This window comes from Drosophila subpulchrella, chromosome 2L (assembly GCF_014743375.2).
Source record: "Drosophila subpulchrella strain 33 F10 #4 breed RU33 chromosome 2L, RU_Dsub_v1.1 Primary Assembly, whole genome shotgun sequence".
Lineage (NCBI taxonomy): Eukaryota > Metazoa > Arthropoda > Insecta > Diptera > Drosophilidae > Drosophila > Drosophila subpulchrella.
The window spans coordinates 4700282-4716971 of NC_050610.1; the positions used below are offsets into that span (position 1 = coordinate 4700282).

The 16690-nt window shown below is 42.7% G+C and overlaps 3 protein-coding genes across 4 annotated transcripts; 2 read left to right on the top strand and 1 right to left on the bottom strand.

Annotated features, from left to right (window-relative positions):
* Positions 1 to 518: 518 nt before the first annotated feature.
* On the top strand, positions 519 to 2251 carry LOC119547396 (ribosome biogenesis protein WDR12 homolog). Its single transcript, XM_037854246.1, has 4 exons — positions 519 to 796; positions 856 to 1522; positions 1581 to 1827; positions 1894 to 2251. The coding sequence occupies exons 1-4, from the start codon at positions 738 to 740 to the stop codon at positions 2181 to 2183; spliced, it is 1263 nt and encodes a 420-aa protein (XP_037710174.1). The 5' UTR covers positions 519 to 737; the 3' UTR covers positions 2184 to 2251.
* A 447-nt stretch (positions 2252 to 2698) lies between these two features.
* On the top strand, positions 2699 to 5666 carry LOC119547397 (ubiquitin-conjugating enzyme E2-24 kDa). Its single transcript, XM_037854247.1, has 4 exons — positions 2699 to 2998; positions 3782 to 4403; positions 4782 to 4866; positions 4931 to 5666. The coding sequence occupies exons 2-4, from the start codon at positions 3803 to 3805 to the stop codon at positions 4941 to 4943; spliced, it is 699 nt and encodes a 232-aa protein (XP_037710175.1). The 5' UTR covers positions 2699 to 2998; positions 3782 to 3802; the 3' UTR covers positions 4944 to 5666.
* Positions 5667 to 6126: 460 nt separating this feature from the next.
* On the bottom strand, positions 6127 to 11263 carry LOC119547395 (RNA polymerase II degradation factor 1). 2 transcript variants are annotated; one of them, XM_037854244.1, is made up of 6 exons: positions 10704 to 11263; positions 9158 to 9631; positions 8544 to 8683; positions 8094 to 8478; positions 6711 to 7228; positions 6127 to 6648 (listed from the first exon to the last, which is right to left on the bottom strand). In XM_037854244.1, exons 1-6 carry the CDS (start codon positions 10852 to 10854, stop codon positions 6280 to 6282), a joined length of 2037 nt encoding a protein of 678 aa, XP_037710172.1. In that variant the 5' UTR covers positions 10855 to 11263; the 3' UTR covers positions 6127 to 6279. The 2 variants fall into 2 exon arrangements, with proteins under 2 accessions (XP_037710172.1, XP_037710173.1); XM_037854245.1 differs by having other exon boundaries at positions 8544 to 8662; positions 10704 to 11261.
* Positions 11264 to 16690: the final 5427 nt, after the last annotated feature.

A 16690-nucleotide genomic window follows, 5' to 3' on the forward strand; every position in this document is an offset into this window, starting at 1 on the left:
CGATCGAATGGCTAAATTACAGCGAAACATCTGCGTCTGATTTGCTTGCAAAAATATTTAATTATCGATATTGCGAATTTGGCTCGTATCTTTTTAGGATACTTTTTTGTTTTAATACCTAAAAACAATTGTCAGTGGCGACGTCATGAGGGGCCTTACAGACTTGATCGCTATTACAAATATATTCATATTCATCTAGCCAAAATCCATAGAGGAAAAACTTTGCAAAGTTTTAAGTTAGTATACAAATCATAAGAAATAAAAGCAATTTAATTTATTATGGTTCAAAGTTATATAAAAAATAAATAATAATTGATAATAATATTTAAGAAATAAAAATTAACAAAAAACTTTATTATAAATCTGTAACTCGAGATAATTACAGAATTCTCCAACATACCTTTCTTTCAAATGCACATTTAAAAAATCAATTGGCGCCAAAGTATCGATATAAATTCGACTATACCGCTCCGATAAAAGTGCGATAACACATTTTTGTTTGTCGTTTTTTAGTGCTTTTCGTTGTAATTGTTGCATTTACCATCGTTCTATTAAAAACACGCTTTTTTACAATTTAACTGAACACAATAAACTCCTGCAAGAAGATCCATTAGTTGTGTGGTCCATTGCTGCTCCAACGAACCGGAGTTAGGTCATAATCCCCATATACTTCCGCGGGAAAACCCCCCGATCCGATCAAGAATCAAGTGCCTAGGAAAACGCACGTGGGCCAGGAGATGGATGTGGAAAACGGCGAGGGGCAGGTGCAGGTTCACCTGAAAACCAAACAGGAGCAGTGAGTGTCCATCGTAAAACTCTCATGAGATCCCATTTAATCAAGGATCCTCTTTTCAGCTATGCCGTGCCGGATGTGCCGTATGCCATCGATGGAACCGTCACCACCGCGGAGCTAAACACATTCGTTAATGCCCTTCTCCGCCAGAAGGATGGCTCCTCCGAAACAGACTTTGATTTCCTGGTGTTCGACGAGTACCTGCGCGGTCGACTATGCGATCACCTGCGTGAGAAGGCCATCAGCTTTGAGGATGCCATCGAAATCGAGTATGTGGAGCGGTTTCCGGCGCCGGAGCCCCAGGATTGCCTGCTCCACGACGACTGGGTGTCGGCGGTGAAGGCCAGCGGCAAGTGGATCCTCAGCGGCTGCTACGACAACACCCTGAACCTGTGGACCAACAAGGGCAAGCACATCCTCACCATTCCCGGCCACACGGCGCCCATTAAGGCGGTGGACTGGATATCACTGGACGAGGAGACCGGTCGCTTCGTGTCCACCTCGCAGGATCAGACGGCCATGCTGTGGCAGTGGAGCGTGGCGTCCAACTCGGTGGAGTGCGTCTCCGTTTGCAAGGGCCACGAACGAGGCGTCGATAGCGTCAGTGTGAGTCCGGATGGCCAGAGATTCGCCACGGGCTCTTGGGATACCATGTTGAAGGTGTGGTCGGCAGAGGTGGAGGATGCGGCCGAGGGCACCTCCAAGCGGATGAAGGAGAGCGGCGTCAGGGTGGGTACTCATTTATATTTGTAATTGTAATTGTAACTCATTGCATATTGGTTTGCAGACCCCCAAAATGACCCTGCAGGGACATCGAGAGAGCATTTCCGCTGTGCAATGGATGGATGCCACCACTCTGCTCACTGGCAGCTGGGATCACACACTCAAGGTGTGGGATCTGAGCCTCGAGGGCATTAAGACCGAAATATCCACCAACAAGTCCATCTTCGATGCGAGCTACTCAAAGCTGAACCGGCTGATACTGACCGCCTCTGCGGACAAGAATCTGAGGCTTTACGATGCCAGGACGAACCGTACGATCACATTTTCCCAAAATAATCAAAGTCCCTTCCCTAACCAGTATTAATCCCATCTTTCAGAGGGATCTGTGGTTCGGAACACCTACCTGGGACACAATGCCTGGGTGCAGAGCGTCATGTGGTCCAACACGGAGGAGTTCCTCTTCGTCTCCGGCGCTTACGACAACCAGAACAAGTTGTGGGATTGCAGAAGTCCCAAGGCCCCACTGTACGATCTTCTGGGTCACGGCGACAAGGTCCTGGACATCGACTGGTCCAATCCCAAGTACATAGTCTCCGGAGGAGCCGACAACACGGTGCGGGTGTTCAAATCCCGCAAGGCTTTAGCAGATGACATGGAGACGAAGTAATCCTAAACATTGTAAACTTTTTATAAATACAAGATAGGTTTAAAGTATAAAGTAAATATTCAATGAAACTGGGTAGTGTTTTATTATATGAATTAGATAGAAGTACTTTCAAACTACTACTTTGGTTAGTCTACAATATCTGCAAACGTTGATGCGGATTCAATGAAATAAATAAATAAAATGTCTTTAACTGGCCTGGAACTATAAGAATGTGCAAATACATTGTCTTAAAAATAAATATGTTTTCACTTTATTTGTTAAAAACATACTTACAGTCAACTTTAACTTGTAATAGGTTTTAAAAATAATAGATTTTTATTTATGTTTCTTATTTAACTAATAATGAGTCACTTTCTTAACCATTAATTAAACAAAAAAAGTTGAAACTAAATCGGAGTAAATTTTAAAACCAAAGAGTTGCCAGACGGCAGAAAAGGGCTATCGGTGCTGGTCATCGATTGTTTCCTAGGGATGAGCGCTCCCGCCAGCAGCTAGAGACGGACCCGGAGCGATAGCTGGCTACAAACATACAAATTATCGAGTTTCTAACAAAGATAAAGACGGCTCTGCGTCTCCGCGTATTTGCCAACTGTAATTCTAGCCAAGTAAAAGCGACTGGAAAGGTGAAAACCGCAGGAGTCGGACCGCCCCCACTGCCACCCACCGAGGACGCCAGCGGGACAGCCTTGCGGCCACAGCGAAGGCCGTGTGCGCAAGAGTGCGAGCGAGAGGGCAGCAGGCGACACAGGCAGAGGCGAGCGAATCATTTTCGCAAGTGTTGTGATAGAAAAAAGTGAAGGAACTGCGATAGTGAGGTGTGTATAGTGAACCGGGGGCAGGTCTCTGGGCAGACCGCCGCACTATCGGCGCTCGAGTTCCGCGGAATTGTGCAATCGGGCTGCAGGCGGCGGAAGCAGCGGCATCATCCTCAGTCGGCGGCGGCATTTTGCAAATGTCTGCTGATTGATTTTTTGCGGCATGCAGCACACGCGGCTGAAAGTCGGCTGGCCAGGGGATCACCTGCGGAGGTTTCACCTGGTACTGGTTCGGGAATAATACCTGGAACCGGGGCCTTGCACCCCCCTCGAAAAACCCCCTTTCCACGGCCGGGGCTTGCCAAAATGGCCGCTGCCGCTGCTCAATAGAAATGTGTGCGTTTGTGCGAAACAAAAGCAAACCCCTGTCATCATAAAGGGGCAAAAACAAGGTGGAAAACCAGGTCAAGGACCCTGGGGAAACCCGGCCAAGATCTGCGTGTAATAGCTGTGTGCCACTGGCACCCATTTTCATAGGGATGTGTGGACAGAGATATTATAAGGACCCGTTTTGTACATTCCATGCAAATGTACATTTCCGGGGATGCCCAAAAATCTGTCCGCAAACATACCAAAAACAAACAAATCTGCAATACCAAACCCGAAACAGTTGCATATTCCTAGGGAATGCCTTGTTCTTATATTTCCGTTTCCAGTCTACGTAGAAATTCTACTCGATTGTAAATCACTCGCATATCTGTTAACTCGCATATCATAATAAAATTTTTAAATACTTGGCAAAAGCAACCTATAACCTCTAACCTCTTTCCCTGCCCTTTCCAGTTCAAACGACCACGACCAAGAATGTCTTCAACCCCAGCAGCGGGCAGTGTCGCCGAGGTGGCCACCTCCAGTGCCACCTCGAATGCCCCGAGCACGCCCAGCACGACGACCAGCAACGTGAGCAATCCCAGTCAGCCCTCGTCCGCCGGAACGCCGCAGGCACGTGGTGGCCGGGGCAGTAACGCCAACGGTGGAGCCTCTGGCAGCAATGCAGCCGGCGGAGACGAGCCACGTAAGGACTCTAAGCCCACGCCCAGGATTTCCAAAGCCCTGGGCACGTCGGCCAAGCGCATACAGAAGGAGCTGGCCGAGATCACACTAGACCCACCGCCCAACTGCAGTGCCGGGCCCAAGGGCGACAACCTGTACGAATGGGTCTCCACCATCCTGGGACCACCCGGATCCGTCTACGAGGGCGGCGTCTTCTTCCTCGACATACACTTCTCGCCGGAGTACCCCTTCAAGCCGCCCAAAGTCACGTTCCGCACGCGCATCTATCACTGCAACATCAACAGCCAGGGCGTCATCTGCCTGGACATACTCAAGGACAACTGGTCGCCGGCGCTGACCATATCAAAGGTCTTGCTCTCAATTTGCTCCCTGCTCACAGACTGTAATCCAGGTGAGGATCGCAAGGCAGAGTCCTTATAATAATAATATATTTGAATGCCAGTAGACGGTAAAAAAACAAACATTCTCAGACTTGATTATGAAATAATCATATTTCCTAGATTCTTGATTAATGTTCATTATGGGGTTTCCATTTCCATTCCAGAAATGTTTTATATTTCGCAGTATAATATTTCTGAGAATTGTAACCTATTTTTAAAGTGTCTGTTGATGATGATTAATTGTGGTGGTTGACTCGTATTGATGAGTATTTAGAGATTTTAAAATCCAAAGTTCGGTTAAATTTTCCGTATTGCACCGTGTTTTTGGATGGAATATTTATAATAATGTTACACATATTTTAAACGTTTTAACCTTGATCCCTTTATAGCTGATCCGCTGGTGGGCAGCATTGCCACGCAATATTTGCAGAATCGAGAGGAGCACGATCGAATTGCGCGTCTCTGGACAAAACGGTAGGTCACCGCAAATTAATTATAGCAACCTTACAATAACACTTTCTTTTATTTCCTCGTTTAGGTACGCAACATGATGCGTAAGTTCCGGCATCGTACATGTACCACAAACCGAAAACTGCAACAACAGAAACGAAAATTCGCATCTTGCAACGGAGAAAGTCTATTTTATAAATATATATTAAAATACGATAACTAATAAATTAACAGTAAAAACTACCATAACATGTACACGAAACATGAACATGAACAGCAACCGCCAACAGCCAGTCGATCCAATTCAGCCTACATATATTTATATCGAGCTAATACAGAAGTTGTAAAAACATTTGGAGATTTCTTGAGTTGTATTTTTCGGAAACTAGTTTTGTTTTTAGATCGCTTAGCAACCGAAAACATTGAAACGAGTCAAACGAGAGGAACACATTCAATAAAAAATTGCATGATAAATGGCACATTGACATATTAAACTACAAACTATTCAACTGCATAAATAAATATAAATACAATTAGTTTACATTATATGTGTACAGTGTTAAGTGAAAATGGAGCTAAACGAGTAAAGAGAAAAGCCTATTTTAATGCGTAATATATTAATGCAACCAATGTCAGGGCAGATAACTTCGTAAAAGATGATTTTCATTCAAAAAACTGGCCACAGCAAGGAAAATTCTCATCAACAAAAGACTAAATACGGAGTGGTAAACGAAAAACGAAATAAATCTATGTATACAAAACTTAAGACAACCTATTCCAAATTCCAAAACGAAATTAAATAAATTTGTGTTATTTATATAAAATGTCGGATTCGGTTTAATTTTTTAATGTGATATTTTTAAGCGTTTGAGATTTGTTTTTTGGCCAAATAACTTCAGAAATAACTGATTAATATTGTTTTTAGACTTGAAAATTAAAAGGCTCCACAACCGAGAAATTTGTTATTTTGAACAAAGGCAATTCGAGTATAGTGCTGATATATAAAGGAAAACAACAAAAGTTTAATGAAAACCAACTTCCTACTATTTTGTAGTTTTACTGACTAAACAGCCAGTGTCACATCAATGAAAAAACTGAAAAAATTTCGTAACAAAATAATTGTAAGTTTTTTCGTAACCAAAACAAAAAAAAACCGGAGGATGGAAAAGAACTTAAATAAAAAATATTGCAAAATTATAATTTCGGCTCTTTAATCGTTTGAAAGGTTATCAAATTCCCAATTCAGGTTCCTCAGGGTCCTCGCCAAAAATGAATGTCACGTAGTTACTTTAAGTTTTAATTTTATTCGATATATCTTTGTTTATATAAAATATGTTTCTCATTACACTATTAAACATAAATATGTGCACGCTCCCCGCACGTGGAACAACACAATGAATCTTGGCAAGCCCCCGTCCCACCCCGCAGGCATCTGGCTTAAAGATACATGCCATTGACCAGGAAGTCGGCCTCCTGCGAATAGGGCGTCTTGCCGCCCAGTCGTCGAGCCCTCCGGCTCACCGTTCGCATCCTGCATCCTATGAGGATGGCCAGAGCGGCGGTCACCAACAGACCCAGGGTCAGCGAGAGAACGGCTCCGCCGGGACGCTCCGAGTGACCGTCGTGGTCCCGGAACTCCATCGCCAGGTTCTCGTGGATCATCTTGTACTGCTCGTGCACTGGCGACACGGGAACGGGTAGAGCTGGCAATGATGCCTCCTGCTGCTGCTGCTTATTTTGCTCCAAGGCCAGTTCAATGGGATCCTTGGCCGTCTTCACCTTGACCTTCTTGTGCTTGTGCTGCTTCTGTAGAAATAAGTAATTAATAATCTATGTTTATATGTACAGGATAAAATGTTAAGTGTCACCTTTCTTGGCGCCTCTGTTAAAGTCTCCTCATCGTAGTCTTCGTAGTCCCCGTCTTCAGCTAGTCCCTGGTTTTTTCCAGGTGCGGGTGCGGCATTTAGGACAGGCAGCATCGCTTGCTGAGCAGCTGGCGCAGATTGAATGGCTGGAGCAGCAGCATAGACATGACCAGGTTGCTGCGGTACCAGCGAAGGTTGCTGCTGCACCGGCGACTGTTGCTGCGGTGCCAAAGGCGTCTGTGGGGCCCACACCACATTGGATGGCACCTGCTGCTGGCCAGAGGACGACGCCTGGAGCTGCTGCTGGGGCTGATTTTGCTGCTGTGACAAATACATTCCGGAGCGAGGTAGCGACATGCCATACATAGCTTGATTGCCATCGTAGCTGGGCAACTGGAGCGGTGTGGATTGCCCCTGAACCTGTACCGTCGCTGCTCCCTGGACCTGCCCCTGGACCTGTCCATTAGCCGGCTGCTGCAATTGGAGGCCGCCTTTGTGGCTGAATATGTGGCTCTGCTCATCTGCAAGAAAGTGGAAGCGTCACAAGGAAGTATGAAGTGTGTCCCCCACTTAACGCACAGCTAATTGAATTAATTACGAGTAGACAGAGACACAGCACGCACATTGCACAAACATCCGTAAATCAATTTCGAGCGACGGCAGCTCCCATTTCACACAATGAAAACTGATGGGCAATTTGCGATTTTCCCAGAAGAAAAGCCTCGGGGAAAGGGGATGTGAAAATGGCCCTGGAAGTGGGTTCATTGCGTGCGCTTTGCCGGCAATTTGTGTGCTAATGTCGCACTGGGCGCCGCTTCCTCGGGGGACCATTCTTTTCCCTCATAAATATTTACTCAATTTTTAGTTTTGTCAGACTGCCTTGTCTCGCAGGCTGTACCTAATTGGTGCTGGACATTCAATCGAATTTAATTAAAACTTTAAAGTTTGAGGAGTGGGGCCAAAGCGGAAGTCAGTCACTTAAGATTGCAGTCGGTAGACACCACTTTATTTGTAAGGAATATATTTTTGTAAAATGTTAATTAAAAATTGGCACCTCATTTCTTATGATTCCTTATAATGGTAAACCCTCTGTGAAAATCTTTTGGGGGGTGCCACCTATTCAGCGTAAGTATCTTATAATCAATATAGGGATTTCTGTGGCACCCCTGTTTAAAAATATTTCTAATTGTAGGAAAAGCTAACAATGGAATAAAATAAGGACATATTTTGGTTTAGCTTGGAAACACCTAATTATTTCCGCGTTTTTTAAGCTAAAAATTATATATCTCTTCAACTAATCTACTTTGACACTCTGTCTTTTCCTTAAAGTATCTCCCCATTTCCACACTTAATTATATTTTCTTATAGTCTTTTATCTTTAATTACCCGTGCTTATGATCTCTGCTTTCTGCTGAGGTGTCTGTTGCATTTGAAGTTGCTGCTGTGGCAGTGGCTGTTGCTGTTGCTGCTGCTGCTGCCCCTCGGCAATCATCTTGCGGTTAGCCCAGGCGGCGGCATCTTCCCGATTGTTCACCATGGGCGGTGGAGGCGGCGGTGGGGGTGGTGGACCCAAAACAATGACATGTTGTGATTGCTGCGGTGGTTGTTGCTGCTGCTGCTGTTGTTGCTGTTGCTGTTGCTGCTGGGCCACGACCTGCAACTGCTGTTGCACGTTCTGCACAGGCAGATATTGCTGAACCATGGGCTTCACGGGCTCCAAATTGCCGCTGCTACCGCTCGATTTTGTGGCCGTCGACGATACGGCGTTGCACTGAAAATTGGGTTAGTAATTAACGGTTGCAAAGGGGCCCAAATGATGTTGATAGGGCAACTCACTTCCGGTCCCTCGTCGCTCCCGTCCTCGCACTGGGGTATTCCATCACAGGCATTGTAGACCGCGATGCACTCTCCGGAATGGCAGGTGAACTGGAAGCGCCCACATTGCGCAGCGGGAACTGAAATTGAGCCGATGGTTTCTGATTTTAGCAGAAAGAAATATCAGTTCATTTCAATATTTGTCTTTAAAAAACGTGAAACAATTAGGATTGATTTTTGACATCATGTTAAAAAGTTTGTTATCTTTCAGAGAAAGTGAAATTGTTCGAAAATGGAAATTCTTGTTCACTGTGATATGAACTCTTTGTTATCAGTTTTGTTTTGTAGGTTTGAACGTTGCTGACTAAGTGGTTTTGGTCACATAAACCTGATATTGAGATAGTACGTTTTTCAAAAAAGCAATTTAACACGATGACAAACGTTAACATGACATTGAGAAATGGGACCGTATTTGTAGTGCATTTTAGTAAGTAACAAATTTTAAACATCTGTATGATAAAAATATTAGGTAAAACCAATAAACTGGTCATCTACTATATTTTCTTGTTGGTTTCCAGTCGAATATGCCCTTCTTTTCTATAGTACCGGATATTAAAAACCTAACCACAACTCACCGCTTTGAGCTTGGTAAACTGCCGGCTGGCCCACACCCACTCCCGTTCCAGAAGTGGGAGCCACCACCGCAGCGGTGGAAACTGTGGGCTTGTCCCTCGCTTCCGGCTTCAACTTCAGGTTGCTCAGCTCCCATTCCTGCTGCGAAACATTGTTGCTGGGGATGTGGGGCAACTGCGGACGCGGAGTGCTGACCAACTCGCTGGTCTGCTTCGGCTGAGGGTTCAGAACGGCACTTGTATAGTTGGCGTGACGTGTGAACTTGCATCGGAAGTCTTCCGGAGGACCACACTCGAAGAGATAGCAGTAGCCTCCGGCCTTCCGCTCGAAGATGTACACATCACAGGAGATCGTCTCGCAGCACAGCCTTTCGCACTCCTCGATGGTGTCCAACTCGAGACCCTGGAGGTACTTGCCACCGATCGCCTGGGACTCCCCGGTTCGGATTATCGTGTTTTTATGGACGTCAAAGTGACCTGTGGATAGCAGTGAAGGATTAGCTATTCGGGTGATTCATAAAAAATAATGTATCATAGACAGTAATTATAGCTTTTATTTATTTATTAAAAACACATATAGTTATACGGATATTGTCAGATCTCCTTAATTTAGTAATGGGGCTTATACTGTAAATATTTTAAATAATCAACTCTTTTAATAAGAAATAATATGTTTTATTGATGCTGTTATGTTTTTGAAAATTGTTTTAGGCAGTTTTCAAAACACTATAAGTATCCCATATCCCATATATTGTAAAATTAAATTGAACATAAGTTGGTTGAACTCCTAAATGGTGGGATCAGATCAGATTTTCTATGATAAACAACTGACATAATTTTATAAGTATAACATTTCGCGTTAATTGTACTTATATTATTCCACTTTTACAAAAATATTTGAAGAAGAAAAGATTTAAAATACATCCTAAAGTGTGTTACCAGTACTACCATAGATCCATTAGGAAAAATTGGACATAAATTAGTTGAACTCCAAAATATCTGACATTTACTTATATATATTTTATATATTATTGTTTTATATAGTTATACTTATATTATACCACTTTTCAAAATATTTGATTAGGAAAATATTTGAAATATTCTTAAAGTGATCCATTAAGAAAATTAAACATAAATTGGTTGAGTTCCTAAATGGTGGGATCAGATCAAATTTTCTATGGTGAATAACTGACATTATTTTAAAAGTCTAAAATTTCGCTTTAACTATTCCTCTTATCAAAATATTTGATGAAGAAAAGATTTAAAATATTTTGAAAGTGACATCAGAATTAACAATATTACCGAAGAACCATTATGAAACATTGAACATAAATTGGTTGAACTCCTAAATGGTGGGAACATATCAAATTTGCTATGATTAATAACTGACGTTATCTCAAAAGTATACAAATTTCCTGGTAATTATACTTAAATTATTCCACTTATAAAAAATTTGATGAACAAAAAATTTGAAATAATCCCAAAGTGAAATCCGACTTAACAGTATACCATAGATCCATTAGGATGTAGGTACTTGAGAAAGCCTCACCTATGCACACCTCCAGATCCATGCGTTTGCTAAGGCGGTGCTCCGCTGGCGAGGATTGCTGAGGACGTGGATCCAGGTACTCCACCTGCTCTGCGGTGGCTGCTGCTCCCGCGATCATCAATAGCAAGGGCAGTGCGAAGTTGGTAATCATTTCGGTGGCTAATGGGTATTTCTGCGGTTTTATGGTTACGACTTTGGCCCTTTCTTTTCGGGCAGCTGGCGGTCACAGTTCACTGGGGGAGTGGCCGGGGTGTTTTCGCGTAGAGAAACCGAGAGGCTGGTCGAGGGCTTGCCGTGTTTACAAATTTTACACGCTTATTGATTTTTGGCCTTCTTCGACGGGCTGCGCAAATTCGCCACCGCAAACGTCTCTTTGATTTACACTTGATCGCGTGAAAATAATCACTTTAAGGCCTTTCCTTGCTCTACCATTATAGTACTGTATATTTTGAATTGTTTTAGAGGATTTTTGCTTTTTGTCAGAAAATCAGGATCCAGGCGAAATGTAAACCAATGGAAGGTGTTCAGGAAATTGGGTATTTTTCTGCTCGAAGCTTTTTCACCCTTAGGAACTTGCAGCTTTCGTTATCAGCTGGTGGGGTGGTTGGTATCGATAACGGTGGATTCCCATCCACACCCCCATTTGTTTTCCTGGAAATCGAAAGCTTCTCTTCTCTCTCGCAACCATATGTTTGAGCTTTCAACCCCAACCTTGCAGACCTTGTAATGTTCATATTGCCAATTGGTAGCAACAATAACATCCGGGGATGTCGACCCGCCTTTTGCAGCATTCTCTAAGAAGTCTGTGTTTTCAAACCGCAAACATAGCGCACACAGAAAAAAAATTCTAAAAATTGTTATAGGAAAAATTTTAGAAATAGGTACTTTAAGAGAGGAATATAATAAATGAAGATTATACACTTTTTTTTTGAAACACCATATAATAAAAAAAATTAAGTGCCAGCCCTTGATACATATTTTACTTTAGATGTTATTAAAATACATAATATTAAAATTCAAAAATTATTTATTCAAGCACTTTTATTTTAAAGGGTCTTAATTTTATCTAATATTTTATATAATATTTTTTTCCATGCAACAACGAAAATCAATAAAAAGCTTTTACCTTTTATTTTGCCTATATATACTTTAATAATTTAAAAGCGGTTGAGCGAATGACAATGAGCGGTGGTGTTCACCCTTGCAAAAAGACGATGGTTGATAGAATTTAATTTGTGGGCACCTGAACCCTTCTATATTTATTTTTAGTTGAAACAGTTCATTTAACTGCCAGGCATATGGCGTACGTATAATGTACTTTGTAGATGTTACTCCCATTGCGAACCCTTCCTATTGGCATCATATCATTACATCTCCGAATGAGGACTCGCTAATTGCAGGTCCTGTCGCAGGACTCTGTTCCTTAACAGCACCCTCAGCGCATGCGCCGCGCAGTCGCCCAGCTTAAAGCCGCTGAAGAGGCAACTTAGGAATGTTAATGAAAATAAAGCGTTAAGCACTCGGCTGCAGCTGCATCTGCACCCTGCCGCCCATTAAAACACCCGGGCACCCGCTGCACAAAAGCCCAGCAAACACAAAAGGCAGCAGCAGCGAGTATGCAACCCCTTTAGGCCAGTTGCAAGACAACACAGTGGCGGGGTGGGTGGGGTCTCAGCAGGGGGAATGGGTGTCGTAAAGTAAAGGGGAAACAGCATTTGGAGCCATAAAGTGGGCAAAATGCGAAAGTTTGGTAGCAACATAACAAAAAAGCATTGCATATTTCACGGAGTCACGACACCCAAGTGGGCAGCCCTCCAACGTACAAATGTGTGTACACTTGGAGGAGTGGCAGGGATTCGAATGCATCGTCAGCACTTGGGTATACCTATCCTGTATCTAATGTACTTAACTGCCGGGGAGGAATATAAAACTCGTCAATAAAAACACAGCTCAGATTCTAATTAACTTTATATTCGTTATAAAACATTTTATTTTAATCTTAAAATATTTTTGATCCCAATCCAATATAAAACACGTCAATAAAAATAATCTGAAAATATTTTATTGTTCCCGAACCAAATACCATTTAATTTGCTTGTATATTTCATAGTTCATTTAATTTAACAAAAGCTTCGGAATCAGAATCAAGCTATATATATTCTTTTTCGCACTAATAATACCAGTTTAAATAATTCGGTTAACAGGCTTGAATAGTAAATACCAGAAATATAATCTTAATATAACAAACAAAAATTAATGTTGGTTTTAAAATGTTTTATAAATGTATTAACTTGTTAAATATGATAGTAAGGCTTACAAAACTACGTATTTTTAGTAAGCTAACCTAATTTGGTATTAAAATGTACTTCGTATAAAATGGTAGTGTATTGGTGAAATCTTTTATCTTTATGGCAACATTAAAAACCAATTTTAAAATTATTTGAAAAACAATTCTGATCAATTTCTGACAATGAAAAACACATACACATGAAAATTAAATACAAATTATTTTGTATGCTAGGCCATAATCACCCTTAAGAGTGGCGAAACTAAGAGGGAATCGCAGCAGCATCGTTTAAATTGCAACTTCAATTCAGTTTCTGCTGGGCTGCCACTTGCAATGTTAATGCTTTTAATGCTGGAGAAAGGGGGCGGAACAGGGCGGAGGGCGGAGGGCGTGGCAAGTGGGTAGTATGGGTAGTTGCCAGGGTGTTTGGCTGGTGATTACATCCAACTAAAAAGTGATTTGCATTTATTTTTAGCACCCAGCAGAAATTGTTGGGTGTTTTCCCTCTAATTGCAAAGCAGAAAGAGAGTTTTTCAAGCCATTATCAATGTACCTGTACGTTTTCCAGCCAAAGTTTCTGTCTGCCACAAAGTATTTACAGAATGTCGTCCTTTCGACGAATTTCCAAGAAAATTGCATGAGCTTGCATGACTTGTGGGAGTTTGTGCTTTTCCCCTAATAAGGGTTATTGACACAAGTGCACAATGCCCCAGTCGAGTTGTATATCCTTGCATTTGTATTTATTTTTGCAGTTCTTCAGGCCAAAAGTCTGGGCAGCTTAAAATTTATTTGCGTTATCCGAGAAACTTATTCGCTCATGTCACAGACGTCGAGACGCCAAAGTTCAATAACATTGAAGTCGGGGACCGAAGGAAAAATTTAGAAATTCCCCCCAGGAAAGTCACCCCCCGGGGGAGGGCAGCCCCTAAAATCCAAATGACTGCAAGGACTCGTAAAGCATTTCGGACAGAAAGGACATGAGCACGTGCAGCCAGAAAGCCCGTAAATTCTCCACATTTAACGAAATGGAAATTTCGCCAGACGAACCACAAAGAAGGGAGCTCGGGATGACTAGATGCGGGAGTCTGGATTGGGGGAATAGGGAGTGGAATGGGGAATGGGTAGCGAGGGCGATGTGACTGACAGGACGTGCCGGGGTCGGGATCTTCATTGGTTGCCAGGTGGGCCAGATGGGCCAGGTGTACCTGGAGTTCGTCTGCTGCTTTGTATTGTGTGGCCTTGCCGCTGAAAAACGTGTTTTGATTTTTCGCCAGAAAGCTGCTACTTCTTTCCCCATTTAATTCTCGCATTTAGACACAAAGCCAAACAACCAACACTCCGAATGAATGAATCTTTTAGCTTGTTCCGACTAAAGCAGAAGAGCAAACTTACCAACAAGATATATAGCAGTTGTGGCTAAGTCAGGGGCTATATCAAAGGGGTTTCTATGTCTAAAGATCCCCAGTCGGAGACCAACCTAAGCCTCTGTTCTGAGTATAAATATGCCTTTGTTGGCTATGGTAACTTTAATTAAAACAGTCATAGATAATTTTATTGGGCTTGTGACAGTAACCGAATGAAAAATAAAATGGTCGGCTCGTTAACATAATAGAACTTTAAAAAGACCTTGGACTAACCGTTCCACATAACAGCGAAATGCGTGAAAGAAATACGAGAATTATGAGTGTTAAGGTAGAGAATCAAAATTAAGATAATACAATGGTAGCCTCAACTTCTTGGGAAAAGCCCAAGGGATGAAATCATTTATATAAATACAACCAACTTGAGACGAAGTTCAAAATCGAAGCCCTGCGATTGCTGATGAAAAGTATAAATGTGCCCTAAGAATTAAACCATTTCAACATTAATCATCAAGACCCGGTTTAGTCACACTTCTCACACACTTTTCGCCAAGTCTTCGACCCAATCCCCAAAACAAACAAGGAAGAACGCTATAGTCGAGTACCTCGACTATCAGATACCCGTTACTCAGCTAAAGGGACCAAAGGAAAATGGAGATATGCAAGCAGCAAAGCGAGATTGAAATGCGCCACCTACCGGCGGTAGACAGATTTAAGCGTTGTGGGCGTTAGAGTGGGCGTGGCAAAGTTTTTTTTGGATTAATCGATGGGTATTGACAAGACCAATACATTTCAGTTAAAATTTTTGATCTAGCGTGAAAATTGTGGGCGCCACAGGTTTGGGCGGTTTGTAGGCGTTCTAGTGGGCGTGGCATATTCGCGTGACAAAATTGCGCTGCGCTTAAGCCTAAGGAATCTAAATCTGAAATCCCATTTCTCAATCTTTGATATTTTCCAAGATATCCGCGTTCATATTTACGATTTTTTGAAGTTTGTGGGCGGTTTGTGGGCGTTCAAGTGGGCGTGGCAAACTTTTTTTTGGGTCAATCGATAGGTATTGATGAGAACAAGACATTTCAGTTAAAATTTTTATTCTAGCATGAAAACTGTAGGAGCCACAGTTTTGGGCGGTTTGTGGGCGTTATAGTGGGCGTGGCACTCTGCTGAAACAAACTTGCGCTGCGTAAGAAGCTCAGGAATCTGCAGGCCTAATCTCAATAGCCTAGCTCTTATAGTTTCCGAGATCTCAGCGTTCATCCGGACGGACAGACAGACGGACAGACGGACAGACGGACAGACGGACAGACGGACAGACGGACAGACGGACATGGCTAGATCGACTCGGCTAGTGATCCTGATCAAGAATATATATACTTTATGGGGTCGGAAACGCTTCCTTCTGCCTGTTACATACTTTCCGACGAATCTAGTATACCCTTTTACTCTACGAGTAACGGGTATAAAAATGGTAACGAACGCCAGATAATGATGCGTAAGACCAAGCCCCTAAAAACCCATGGACTGAGGGACTGACCCAACTAATCATTAATTATATGCAAAGGAAAAATAAAGAAAAAACTTTCAAATGCCCAGACTTCGTCGCGACTATTAAACCAATTATAGCTTTTGTTTTGGAGAGGTGGACAGGCAAAAAAGGCGGGGTGGCCAAATGGAATTAATGGAGAGCATAAAAGCGTATTTCTCGTGCAAAGACGGAGGCGTCAAGGAACCCTCTAGTGCCAATACTCGTTGTTGTGTTTGGTGGGGTGGCAAAGACTGGCTTAACCGCACAATAAATGCGCAACAAGGGGCCATAAACTTGGCTAAGAGCAGATGAAATTCCAGGGGCAGAAGATGCTGTCCCAAGATGAACTCTTGAACTTGGGCTCAACACTCGTTGGCCAAAAAACAAAGCCTGACTCAGCCAGGACGAATGTGAACCGAAGTGAATGAATGAATGAATGGCTGAATGTGCTAAAGGTCAAAAGACGCCTCTGCCAATTGAATATTTAAGGGCTTCCGAAATTAAGCATACGCAGTGTTGGCCATCCTCCAACTCAAGTGTATATCTTATGCAACCCAATAGGCGGTTTACTTTAATATTTAAAGTGTATAAGAAAGGAGAGAAGGAGGCCATGGCTGCATATAAATATCTTATTACTTTCGTGGCCAAGGAGATGATGAGTTGTCAAAAAGTCAAAGAAAGGTAATTAAGGCTTGAGACGTCTTGGCTCAACATCCGCTCTGCTCCTCAAATATTTATTTATTGATTTTCTTAAACGCTTTGTGCTCGCTTTTCGCTCGCTTCTTGGCCATTTGAGTGACGTCTGTCACATTGT

Coding starts and splice junctions, on each gene's coding strand:
- LOC119547396 (XM_037854246.1), top strand. CDS start 738: ATGGATGTGGAAAACGGCGAGGGGCAGGTGCAGGTTCACCTGAAAACC. Junction 797..855: donor CTGAAAACCAAACAGGAGCA/GTGAGTGTCCAT, acceptor TCCTCTTTTCAG/CTATGCCGTGCCGGATGTGC. Junction 1,523..1,580: donor TGAAGGAGAGCGGCGTCAGG/GTGGGTACTCAT, acceptor ATTGGTTTGCAG/ACCCCCAAAATGACCCTGCA.
- LOC119547395 (XM_037854244.1), bottom strand. CDS start 10,854: ATGATTACCAACTTCGCACTGCCCTTGCTATTGATGATCGCGGGAGCA. Junction 8,684..9,157: donor AGTTTACCAAGCTCAAAGCG/GTGAGTTGTGGT, acceptor TGCTAAAATCAG/AAACCATCGGCTCAATTTCA. Junction 8,479..8,543: donor GGAGCGACGAGGGACCGGAA/GTGAGTTGCCCT, acceptor CCCAATTTTCAG/TGCAACGCCGTATCGTCGAC.
- LOC119547397 (XM_037854247.1), top strand. CDS start 3,803: ATGTCTTCAACCCCAGCAGCGGGCAGTGTCGCCGAGGTGGCCACCTCC. Junction 4,404..4,781: donor GCTCACAGACTGTAATCCAG/GTGAGGATCGCA, acceptor ATCCCTTTATAG/CTGATCCGCTGGTGGGCAGC.